This window comes from Marmota marmota, unplaced genomic scaffold (genome assembly GCF_001458135.2).
Source record: "Marmota marmota marmota unplaced genomic scaffold, marMar, whole genome shotgun sequence".
Taxonomy (NCBI): Eukaryota; Metazoa; Chordata; class Mammalia; order Rodentia; family Sciuridae; genus Marmota; species Marmota marmota.
This window is the reverse complement of record NW_025999977.1, coordinates 23710663-23723816: the sequence shown is the minus strand read 5'-3', so window position 1 is coordinate 23723816 and position 13154 is coordinate 23710663. Positions and strand designations below refer to the sequence as shown.

General features: G+C 44.7%; 1 protein-coding gene across 2 annotated transcripts in view; it reads left to right on the top strand.

Annotated features, from left to right (window-relative positions):
* The window catches only part of Epas1 (endothelial PAS domain protein 1), an 82526-nt gene that overhangs the window by 59551 nt on the left and 9821 nt on the right, over positions 1-13154 (top strand). For both annotated transcript variants that reach the window (XM_048804446.1, XM_015479705.2), the window contains 2 exons: positions 6706-6812; positions 12371-12518. In XM_048804446.1, the coding sequence (XP_048660403.1) occupies positions 6706-6812; positions 12371-12518 (255 nt within the window). The remainder of the gene's footprint in view (positions 1-6705; positions 6813-12370; positions 12519-13154) is intronic.

The following is a 13154-nucleotide window of genomic DNA, read 5'->3' as shown; positions in this document are numbered from 1 at the left end:
TTTGAAGAAAGTCAAGCAGTTCAAATCCACAAAATCACTTTTGAGGCGGTTTGACACTTTACCTAGATGTAATGAGACCACAGACAGAAACAAACCAAAAGAAAGGAGTCAAATAGAAAAAGAGAAGAGAGAACAGAGGGGGAAAGGGGAGAAAATTAAATTTAAAAACAAAAGAGAGAGAAGAAAGAGGACTCTGATCTTGTGTTGCACTCTCAGGTTTCCAAAATGAATTGGACCAGTAAGAGTCTATTCTGAAATGTCTGATACTGAACAAAGGCGTGTAGATGATTCAAAGTGCATTTGCCCTCCCCTTAATAAAGGGTCAGAGAGCTATATGAAGTCTTGCATTAATTATTTGAGTTATAGCAAATATATTTAAAAGTCTAAAACAACTTATATGTCAGTCACATTTATGCATTCAGATTAAGTATCCCTTATCTGAAATTCATGGGACCAAAAGTATTTCAGATTTTGGAGATTTTTAGATTTTGGAATGTTTGCAAAGACTTTAATGGTTGAGCATTCCTCATCTGAAAATCCAAGATTTTCTGAAATCTGAAACTTTTGAATATCACATTGTCACCGTTTGGATTTCAGATTTTCTGATTAGAGACACTCTACTTATTTATGATCTATTGCTCTAGACAAGGGGACTCAAGTTGCATAGTGAGTTAAAGAAAAAACAATGTCTTGATTATAAGTATAATCATGACTCAACTGTAAATATTACACTCTTTCCTAAAATACCGAGTAACCAATTCATGAACTGCTATTTATTGAGCATCTGCTTTGTATCTAACCCTGTTCAAGAGACTATTATATCCAAGAAGTAGTAGAGATTATTCCCGATTTCCAAGAGTTTAGAGTTTGAGAGAGAAGCAACTTAATGAAACCACAGTGAGAGGTATAAAATGAAACATCCCACTCACCTAAAAGAAAGACAAAATTGTTTCCAAGTAATTTAACTTTAAAATGGGGTGAGTTCTTTAAATTCTCGTGGAGATGCCATCTAGTGGCAAAAGAGAGTAACTGTGAAGGACACGGAGCCACTCACCAAGGAGACTGGAGCAAAGTTTACCCCACTGTGATTTTTGTGAGTTCTGTGAGTCTTCTTGTAGCTTAGAAATAAATTATAAAACAGAATTACGTACAAAGGATCCAGTGTCACTGGAAGGATAAGTATAAAAATTACAGTTAAAATTTCAAGTTAATAAAGAGGGTCTTTTAATCTTTACAGATAGAGAATTTGAGGACAACCCTGTTTTGTCGATGGATTAAGTCAGTATAGGATGTAATAAAACCAGGAGTCACAGTGGGAAGAGTTCAAATGAATGCATTCTAAGTCCTGTGTATTTGGATAAGTCTTATGATGAATTCATTTTATACAAATTCAGGAATAATGAAGATAGCGAAATTGAGGGAAGAATAGAGGATCATAGAAGAATATCAATAAAGAATATTATACCATATATCAAGATAGCTGGAAAGTAGTTTGAAGTCTGAGAATAAAATAGTCTGGCTTTGTGCAAATTAATAGTAAAAGATAATATTCTTTCATTGTTTAGTGAGTACATTTAATAAATAATTTTGCTACTTTTTAGAGGGTGGGTGCCATATTAAATTCAAGGTGATCTTTCAAAGTAATGTATTACATGTATTTTATTTTCCTGTGTAGTCTCTTCTAAGTATTCTTGCATTCTTATTCCTTAGCTGTTTTCTGAATATTTTAAGTAAGACCGTGTAGTGTGCTTCTTTAGGCCCTAAGGTAGAGGGAATATCAAATGCTCTCCAGGTACATCTGTGTCTGCTTGGCTGACTTTCTGGAACTAGCAGAGTTTGAATAAGAAATGCTTTTATATTATTCTGTCTCATCTAGGCAGCATGAAATACTCCCTAGAAGAGGCAACTCTATAAATTCTCTTTGGAAGTTATCTCAAAGTTTAATGGACCTCTCAATTCAAAAATTATTCCTTCTGTATGATCTGCTTCTCACTTTTCATAGTTCAAAGCAAATTTCCTCTTACTGTTCATAGGTTTTGGGATAATGACAGACAGCCATGGCATTTGTTGGCACTCAGGGCAGGATCAGTCCCGGACTGAGCCAGGGCTACTTCCCTGTGTATAAATTCACCCCATGTAACCCCCTGTGACCCATCACACCTGATATAATAAAGAAAAACTGACTTTCCATTAACTGCATAGAATTCATGTAACTGAGGCAATATTTGAGGAAAACAAAAGGTTTAGGACTATCATTTAAATCAAACAAAATCTGGGTAAAATTTATTAATACAAACAGGCTTTGAAATCTGAGCTAATGAATAATCTAGATAAAATTACATATAAGAGGAAGTGAGGGGAAAGGGAAAAAAACAAGGGGGAGAAATGAATTACAGTAGATGGGGTAGAGAGAGAAGATGGGAGGGGAGGGGAGGGGAGGGGGGATAGTAGAGGATAGGAAGGGCAGCAGAACACAACAGACACTAGTATGGCAATATGTAAAAACGTGGATGTGTAACCGATATGATTCTGCACTCTGTATACGGGGTAAAAATGGGAGTTCATAACCCGCTTGAATCAAATGTATGAAATATGATATGTTAAGAACTATGTAATGTTTTGAACAGCTAATAATAAAAATTTTTAAAAAAGAATAATCTAGATATTACTAAGGAAATGCAGTGTCAACGCTTGTAAGTGTGTATAGAGACTAAAATGTTCACACCACACATTTCCAGAAGGATGGAAGGACGGGGAAGAATTTAATATCAGTATTTATTGGCAAATGCATTCTCTGGAAAATAGGTAGTTATAAAGCACTTAAAACTTTTGTCCTCTTAAATAATTGAAATACTCTCTAGTCATCTTGTTTAGATGCTTAGTTTACTAGCAGAGCCTTCCCTGTGTAGGGGACAGGGGTAAAAGCTGTGGCCTGACCTTGGTTGCCTACAGGCAGCGGCATCTGAAGCCAAGCAGTTTGACTGCTTGGCCACACCGACAGGCCATGGAGGTCACCGGCTGGGGAGGAGAACGAGCCCTCACAGCCTGTGGCTGGACTTCTTCTGTCTCTTGAGGTGATGGCACTCAGAAAATAATCTCCTCCCTCTTCCTCAGCTACAGATTGTCCATTTTGAATGGAGCTTCTGGACATTTTTTAAGGAAGAAGAGCAGTTGAGGGACCATGAATGACTCTGTTCCCACTGACAGGCACTTCTCACTCAGGAGTGGCCTGGCCCCCTCCTTTACTTGGGGAACAGTAACTTCAGAGCTGAACCGCCCTTTTGTCTCCATATTTCCTATTTTCTCTTTTCCTTCTCCTGTCTCAGTGTGGCTGTCTTCTTTGTCTACATCTCCCCTCACTGAGTCTTTGGTCTACTTTATGATGAAAGGGCACTCACCGTCCTTATTGTTGAAATCTAGGGAATTAAGGCCTTAAGAGCTCTGTTTCCTTAAAGTAGAGCCATCCTACTGAGTTGACTTTGAAATTTGTGGATGAACTCAAACTGATTTTTTTTTTCCCCTGTGAGTTAAGCATCCTTAATTAGGAAGAAGGAGGGAAAAAAAAAAAAAGGTTCCCTGCCCTGATGGAGATTGCAGATGAAATTGTTATCACAGCCCTGCTCTGGTGGTGTGTCCGGAGCCCCGGGAAATGAGCGGGGAAGGCCCCTGTGTGCTGCAGTAGCCAATCCTATAAACAAGCTCGGTTCATTAACCTTCCCGCCCGGCGTCGACGTGCCTGCAGTTGGGGGCAAATGACCATTAGCTTTAAGTTGGGGTTTCCTGGCTTTGTAAAGCCTGACAACTCGAACATTCTTCAATTGTGTTCGGGATATGTGTATTTCCCAGTTTTTACAGTAGTCTGTTTAAAGGAATGAAGAAAGAGACATTAAATATTTATTTTAGTTGACAAGATAAATGACAGCTGCTAGGAAGAAGATATCTGGCAATTTTGAAATCTAGGTTTGTTTGTCCACTTCTAAAACATGCCCATTGTGTGTGTGTGTGTGCCTTTCAATGGATATTACGTTAATTAGATTAGAAAAACATCTTATGAAGCTGATTATAATATTTACTTTGAACATTTTTAATTAAAAGATTCTAATCTTGAAAGGAAATTTAATTCCTCCAGGAAATAGAATCATATCTTTCCTAGAATGCCTGTAGACTCATTATTGAGGGTCTCTAGAAAATTCTAGCCCTGCCCAGGAATGGGAGCAGCTTATCTGGAAAATCAGTGAGCCTATAAATGGCCAGCTGTTGTTAGCAGGGCCACCAGAATGGTTTCAGTTCCCAGGCTAAGCCTGAGATGCATTTGACTCAAAAGACAAGCTGTTTGGTTGTAGGGCCAGCACCTTTCTACCACCTTATTCTCCTTTCATCATCACCAAGCCAAGGTGCCCTTGAGTGCTTCCCCCCAGGGTCAGCTTCAGCAAACAAGTCATTGCCAGTGAGCTCAGAGACCTCTTTAGTCTGAGCTAAGTGAGGGGACAGATCCTCCTGCTGCGAGACCAGCTGCCTGGTATAAGGGGCAGCTGGAGTCTCACTGGAGAAACTACTGCTGGGCGATGAGCTGAGACCTGAGCCTCTCAGCCCAGATGAGCTTCCCACTGTGTGAAAGGCTCTCACTTCCCAAGTCTCATCCCAGCAGACAACTTGCCTCTTTGCTGCTCACATTAATTCCAGACACCTTACAGAGCAGAGAAAAGATGGATTGGATGTCCTGAGGGTTGCTGCAGGCTGTGTGTGCATGCACCAGGACATGTTGATGCTGTTAATCCTGCTTAAAGAAGAAAAGTAGATGCTTAGTGCCAGGTTCCTAGCAGTGCTGGGAGAGACAGGCTTCGGCTGCACCTTAGAGAAAAATGGTCTGCTGGCCAGGTGCTAAAGTACTTACTAGGCTTCCATTGTAGGGGAGGCAAAAGGAGAAGGTGACCCTTGAGTTCAGGGACTGACAGAGAATGATATGAAGAGTCAAATGCACGCTCTTGGTGACATTGCATGCCCTTTAGGACTTACTGAGGAGACAGTCGTGAGGGCTGGAGGAGTTGGTGAGGGCTCTATGGAGAAGGTGAGGTTCTTGATCTGGCCATGCAAAAGTCAGGACTTGGAAAAACTGGAGGAGAAGAGGCCTAAAAGCCTACCGGCAGGAATGAGTTTGCCAGGGCTGGGGAAGTGTGACAGCAGGGCCACCAAAACAGAGAGCACATGGCACAATGGCATACTGCAGATTAGTTGAAAATCAAGTTGTTTGGAAGATGGAGACTGGATTTGGGTGGGGGATGTTGGAAGTCAGGCAGTTGACTCTTGCTGTGGTTGGCAACATGGAACTCTGTGGGTGCTTAACTAAGGGGATGCAGGAGGGAAAGATTATTTTAGGGGAATTGAGTCTGCAGGTCACCCAGTTTGTAGCTCAAGGTCATTCCGGTAGAGGGTAATCCACATGCAAAGTGGAAATTCCATGGGCCCAAGTGGGGAAACAGCAGTCTTTGTCTCTGTGTTAACCAGGAGTGAGGAAGAGCCGGGGAAGGGGAGCCCACCTATGCTAAGATTCCACTCTGCTTCCTGTTTCCTGTCTCCCTCTTCCTGTTCTACATTCCCGTGTGGATGCCGATGGGCATCCTCTGATACCTAGAGGTCATGTGTCTGAAGCAGCTCATCATGACAAGCCTCAAGCAGCACTTCTAATTTGTGATAGGCCAGGTAAACAGGAGAATGAGGGGGAAAATGTGTGAGATAACAAAGATTGTGAAAAATAATTTTGGTGTGACACGGGAGAGGGATCAGCCCAAGAACATGGTGGCTCTTAGGCAGGGCTTTGTTGATTCTGATGATTCCAGCACAGATCCAAGGGGGTAAAGTGATTCTTCATGGTTCTCCACATTGTGTCTTTTCTCTGCCTACTTCCACCCAAATCAGACTCCCAACAGAAGGAAGGCAGGGGCCTTTGGGACAGCTGCACCCTTCAGAGCCTCCTGTTTTTCAGGGAGGGTAGCAAGGAGGTGCACTTCTCCACCTGGCTTCCGGTTTCTTCCTCCCAACTTCCCCTGCCCTCCTTCCCTTCTTAGGGAGAGGGAGAGACCAGTAGAAGCAGCTGAGGAAGGTAGACACAGAATGCCTGAGGCCATGGGCAGCTCCTGAGAAGAAGCATCCAGGCCCTGAGGTTTTGGTGCAGATGGGCTCCCGACTCCTCCTTTCTCTGTGCTCAGCACAGAGACCAACACTGCTGTTTCCCCACTTGGGCCCACAGAATTTCCACTTTGCAAGTGGATCACCCTCTACTAGAATGAGCTTGAGCTAGTAATCAGGAGCCTCGGCTTTCACTTTGGCTCTGTCCCTGGACACTTGTTGGACATCAAGCAAATTGTCTGCCCTCCTCTGTCTCCATTCCTTTATCTGGAAACTTGTGGAGTGGGGGTGTGAGCCCCTTCAGTGGTTCTTGTGTGTGTATGGCGGGGGCAGGGGTGCTATTCTTCCCCCACAGAATGACCTCAGGAAGAGCAGAACAGCAGGGGTTTGGCTAGACCCACAATTGCAGGTTGAACATGATGGTTGCTTGAATAAACAGTATGACCAGGAAGTCCAAGTTATATTCACCTTTTATTTCATCTTCTGGGTTTAACTTCTTGAGCCCCTGCTCACATGCTATGTGAAGTTCATGTGGTTTTTCTTCCTCACATGCTTTTTTTCTTTTTTCTTAACATTCAGAATCACAGAACTGATTGGTTACCACCCCGAGGAGCTGCTTGGCCGCTCAGCCTATGAATTCTACCATGCACTGGACTCAGAGAACATGACCAAAAGTCACCAGAACTGTAAGTTCTAAGAGGGCCCCATGGGACATCCCTGTGTTGGTAGAATCTGGCCTTCAGTGGGGTGTGACTGATGAGACAGAAGACTGGGTCACTTCCTTCCTATAGCTGCCATCTTGTGTGGCACATAATAGCATGCCTTCAAGTCATTAGAAAACCAAGGCAGCCACTAGCCTATAGAATGCTTCCATGCACATTAGAGAAAGGACTCTTCCTCCAAGGAACAGACACACCCAAGCCAAGGCCTACAGCTTGGAGAGTGGAGGGTGCACTGCATCTCAGTCCCCACATGACACCTGCACTGAGCATTCTTCTGTACACCTTTTGGGACAGCATGAAATCAGCTTGGGCTTGTGCTATAAATGCAAGAACATCTGTGCATAGAAGAGGAGGAATGGGGAAATTAAGGAAAGAAGGAAGGGCACCTAAGTTGGATCTTGAAGGATAGAGAAGGATGGGGCTCCACAGAGGGGAAGGTAGTATGACACCCACTTCAGACAGGTGTGGGGGCAGCCCTAGTTCTCTACAAGGTCACCTGCCAGATCAACATAACTTTAGAGGAGGCTGTCCATGTGACAAGGTGTGGGGGAATGGAAACTGCTCTGTAGCTTGGGGAACCCTGCCTAACTCAAGGATTCTAGAATAGAGCTGTCCAGTAGAAATCTGTGCCATGGAAATGTTCCACCTGCAGATGTGGCCTAGGCAGCACTTGAAATATGTCTAGTGCAACAGAGGAACTGAACTTTTTGGAATTTAAATGATACAAATTTAAATAGCCAAACTTGGCTTGTGACCACCATGTTAGACAGGGTAGTTCTAGAACGTTCACTTGGCCATGTTCACAGTTCCACCTTGCCATGTGCAGGTGATTGAGGGTGATTTCCTCAAAGCCAAACAACCCATCAGCAAGGACTCTTGGCCCATAATGCTGTATGTGGCCCACCATGAACCACAGAAATTGGTAGAATTTATCTCTTCCCTAGGAGATCTTATTTCTGGAGAAAAAAAGGAGACTGTGAGCTCCTTGGCTTATATCTTTGACTTTGGCATCTCACATAGTGCCTGGTACAGTATGGTAGACAGAGATGCTGAGAAGACCAAAGGATTAAAGATGGTTTAGAATGAGGTTTGAGAAGATTCTCTGTGGCCCTGATGGCAATGAAGTAAATGGAAATGTAGATATTTGTCCCTGTCCTATATCTGTCCCTCCCTCCCTCCCTCCCTCTCAAGGTCAGGACAGCTAAGGTTGAGAGCAGCTAAGAGCTGCTGAATTGTCACAGAGGTTTCTAATTGGCCCCTCTGTTTCCTCCTTGTGGCTTTTGTGTTTGATCTGACAGTACAACAGGGACCATTATCGTATCTCAGAGAAATTCTCTACTTTCCCACTATCTCAGGGAAATTTCCCACTCTGTGCTTTCTGGCAGGGGAAAAAGAAAGAAAGAAAGAAAAACAACCACCTAAATCCAGTCCTACTCAGGGACCCAGGAATGACGAAGGGAGGATGAAGTACCTCCCTGTGCCCATGAATATGCCCCTGTCATAACCTGCCCCCCGATGTAGGATATGGCTTCGGCCTTCCCTTTGGGTTCCCCAGGTTTTTGTGGTCCTCAAGGGGTTCCTGCTACCGAGGCATGTTGGCAGAGGCATGCAGGCTCTGGACCGAGGGCCTGGCTCTAGCCAGCTGACCCCCTGATTCCCTGGGATCTGGCTTTCCGGGCCTCTCTGCCTTTAGATGTAAAGTTGGGGGGAAGCTCAGCCTTCTAAGCCAAGGGGGAAGTCAAAGCAGGGGACAAATGTAAAAAGTTTCTGGGCATCTTGGAGGACAGTATTATACTTTATCTTTAGGTGGGGGTACTACCGCCCAAGGTAGCAAAAATTATGACTTGTCCCCAAGCATATACAAGGATTTTTCCCCCCTTCTTATTAGAACTCCTTTGAACTGTAAAAAGTGCCAGGATAAGAATTTGTCATATCAGCTTTCTGCTGACTCTAGGGATAATCTGCTGGGTTTTCTGTTCGCTTGCTGTCATTTTACTGGATCCGGGTGTGTATGCATCGGGCACAGTTAAAGGTGATTCACAGCCCAAAAAGAATCACAGGCTCCCTTCTTCCCCAGCGGGAGCCAAGTAACACTGCCCTGAGCTCAGAGCCCAGTATTCAGCCAGCAAGGTCATGTCCAGCAGAGCGAAATCCACATGAGTTGGAAATTGGGTCAGCATCAGTTACGACAGGAGTCAGTCTGCAGAGGGGGTGTATGTGTGTGTCTCATTTTTTTGGGGGGAGGGGGTACTGCCAATAAAGTTACATATACATTCACACCATGTTGTGGAGTAACTGGAGGCTCAGGTTTGAGGCGAGTCCAGGTCTATACACTAAGATCCCAAATTGACACATGTCTATGTGTCAGCCTGGAAATGCTTACCATTGCAATCAATGGCCGGGGAAGGTCCATCTTCAACCAGATTAAGATAATTGAAAGCCATCATTTCCAAATGGATTAATAATTTATACATCATTACTCTCAGAGGAGGGGTTGGGGGTTGGCTTCTCTTTGTTGTATAAGGACATTATGTGCTCTTAGGAAAACAAGATTAAAGGCCATAAAAAGCCTATCTTGCTACCAAGTAGCAGGCCCCTCACCAAGGCTGGCATTAATGAGCAAATGAGAAGAAAGCTGGTGTTAATTATATTCTGGGACAGAGCAGGCCCTCGTCTGCAATTATTAGAAATGTAGTTACAACCTCTGCTTGCTGCACTGTTTAATCAAAAAGAATAAGAACCCTGAACTTGGTTTGCATTAAGGGCCATCTAAATAAGTTAATTCCAGGCACTTGAAATTGTGCAAGAATTGTTTCATTGTAGCCGGGGAGCCTGGATAGCACAGAGAAGACAACAATTGCTCCTTTGGTCAAGGAGTCCATGGGGGCTTAGGACAGTGGCAACAGAAAATTCTACCTTCCCACTCGATTTTGACTCAAGATAATGTAGTCAAAGAACACTGACCTGGGAGCCACAAGACCTGTTACCCAGCCTGGACTCTGTCACTGTTGTCCTATGTGAAGATAAGCAAGTCACAATCCTTCCAGCCTTAGTTTCTTCATATTTAAAGATGCTATATCTCCTCCCTTGATAAAGGATTGGATGAGAATGATACAACCACTTTGAAAAATGCTTTGGCAGCTTCTCATAATAGGAACATATGCTTATCGGATAATCTAGAGATGGCCCTCAAAGTTGCCCCCACAAGAACTAAAAATATATAACCATACAAAGATGTGTACACAAATGTTCATAGCTCCTTTGTTTATAACAATACCAAATTGAAAACTCAAACATCCAGATGGTGCATTCATAAAATGGAATATTACTCATCAGTGAAAAGGAACAAGCCCAAAATGCCTGGAACAATATAATGAATCTCAAAAACCTGCGGAGCGAGTGTGATGAAGTCTGATGCAAAAGGGTATGCACTCTTTTTGTGAGATTTCACACATATGAAAATTTAGGAAAAAAAGAAAACAATATAGAGGGACAAGAGATCAGTGGTTGTCTAGGACCAGGGATGGGAATAGCGAATGTCAGGAGGCATATGGCTTTGTGGGAATAACGGGGAAATTCTCTACCATCACTATGGTGATAGGCATGCAGTCGTGTATATTCGTCAAAACTCATTGCTCTACGTGCTTAAAATGGGTGCATTTTTACAGAAAGCCAATTAAACCTCAATAAGGTTTGTTTTTACAAATGGAAAGCACACGGAGTTTGGTGTAGGAGTCCTCAATTTAGACTGATCCTGTGTACCGTTTCCACTGAAGAGGCCTTTCAGCAAATTACTCAGTAGTTCTCAGCAAAAGCAAATCTGCGCAGGCTGCAGTTTCTTCAGAGGTGAAACAGAAGTCATCATAGGTCGCTCGTGATGTTGCTTGTTTGGTGAGGTAACAATGACACTGAGCCTCACTGAGTGCCTTAGGTGCCAGGCACTGATCTAATTGCTTTGCAGAAATGAATTCATCTCATGAGACCGTTTTGGACACTGCAAAGCACTGTGCTCATGTAAGTCACATTAATTCCTGCACCTTGCAGGTGCTTGTTAAATTTTTGAAGAGGGTAAACTGTGCCAAGCAAAACACAAGCTTAATGGTTTACAGGCAGCGTTACTGTGAACCGAGCTGCATCCCTCCACTTCAGGGGCTAGTGAATGGGGAGGGGGCCCACAAGCCCACCAGGAGAAATGGAGAGACTCTGTGTACAAAAAAACCTGTATATTCTCCCAGGGGGTCCCTGTGACATTATCTGCAAACGTGTAACATAACTGTTGGTGACAGGCCCTGATCACTATACATACTAGTAGCTTTGGGAAACAGGTGGCTTTTCCCATACAACATTTGTGTGGCCAATAAACCAGGCAAGTGCGTTTGGCCCTTAGTATGAACAGTGGTATACCAGATAGCTAATAATTATTATCATTACTTCTACTGTTATCAATACCTTTTGCAGAGGAGGAAACCTTTCCCAAAGTCCCCAAACTAGTAAGATTACCTGGCCTGTCCATCATGTGCCTCTTTCCAGTTCTCTGTGACTTGGGGGTTTTGGAGCTGGAATTCTTTCATTCCTGAGGAATGAAAGCAGATGGACAAGTAGGAAAACCGTCAGCAATTCTCACAGTAGTAGTCATTAGAATAAAGGGACTTATCAATTCCTTTTCAATGACAGCAGGTAGAGCATTGTGGGCCAAGCACAGGCCAGGATGGGACGCCCCTTCCCGATGTTTTTAGATAATAAACACAGGATCCCCTTCTCAATGCATTTTAGACAGGAGAAAAAAAAAAAACCTAAAATGAACAGAATAACCTGGGAAAGGAGAGAAGCCATAAGCAGGTCAGCAGCCCACGGGGCAGCTGAGAGGAGTGCAAGGACTTTCCACCGCTCAAGAGGAGGCTGTAGGGGCTGCTGGGGTCCCGGCCCTTCTGGACCCCAGCTGGAGAGTGGAGGGGTTTACCTCAAAGCTTCTCTGGCCCTAAAGGTGGAGGATAGCCATGAAAGCAAAGGAACCAACATGTTTGTATCCACAAGCAGGGCATTGGTGACATGCCTGCTGCAGAAGGTGGCTCTGAGGTCAGCCTTTCTCCATGCTGTGTGCAAGCCCCCCACTTCCTAGAGTGCATTACAGGGCAGGGGCTTCCTTTCACTGAACCCCATGAGGAAAGCAGGGCAGGTGCTGCTCTAGACTCTGCTCACAGCTGAGCTGGTCCAGGAGCCTCACTCAGGAAGGTTGGGGACAGGATATTGCAAAGCTTCAGAGTAAGTGGGTCCCCTCTAGCTGTACAGCTGTGGGCAAGTCCTGTGCCCTCTCTGAACCTCCTTTGCCTACATTGAAAATGAAGAGTTGGCCAAGATGATCTCTAAGCTCCCTCCCAGCTCCCTCTCCCTGGTCCCCACTGTCTTGGACCCAGTTCTATCTGTCCCCCTGTACACCTGCCCTCCTTGGGGAGTCTCCTGAGCCTGTGGTGCACACCACTCCCCTACCTCTCTCACCTCAGGCTCCTTTTCTCCTCCCCTAGTGTGCACCAAGGGACAGGTGGTGAGTGGCCAGTACCGAATGCTTGCAAAGCATGGGGGCTACGTGTGGCTAGAGACGCAAGGGACAGTCATCTACAACCCTCGCAACCTGCAGCCTCAGTGCATCATGTGCATCAACTATGTCCTGAGGTAAGTGTGTGAGGGCTGGTGGGCTTTGGGACCTGGTGCGCAGGAGTGCCTGAGAGCCACAGGCATGGGGACACCCAGCCTCTCAGAACCCTGGGCACCACCTCTGGGAGCTGTTGACAGTAGTAATCCTTGAGCCTGAGAGGACTTCCCATGGAGATCTTAGGAACTGGGATCCTTAGGATTTTCTTCTGCCCCTTCCCACTTATCTGTCATTACACTGTGGTACATAGGGAGGCAGAAAGCACACAGTAGTCTCTTAATATTTTCTGAATGGGGAAATGAGCAAGAGAATTGTTCGTGCTTTCTGGGAAAAGCAGATCTAGCCACTTCCCTCTACAGTGCGTGGGAAGAATACCTGAAAACGTCATTGTGAGGGTGAAACAAGCAAAAGTGTCCACCCTCCTGCATACCCCCCCAGCTCAACACAGTCTAAGGCAGCACCCCAAACAGGTGCACGTGTACACAGGATGCCCCTGCCCTCACTGCCTCCACAGCTCACAGGCCTCCATTGTGTGGCTGTTCACAAAATGCCAGTGTCCCTGCCCATCACTTAGTCGGAGAGGCGTGGCTATCAGAGTTTCTGTGTGCCTAGGGAAGCCAGAGGATATTACTGGAAAATGCAGAAGGTCTCAATGG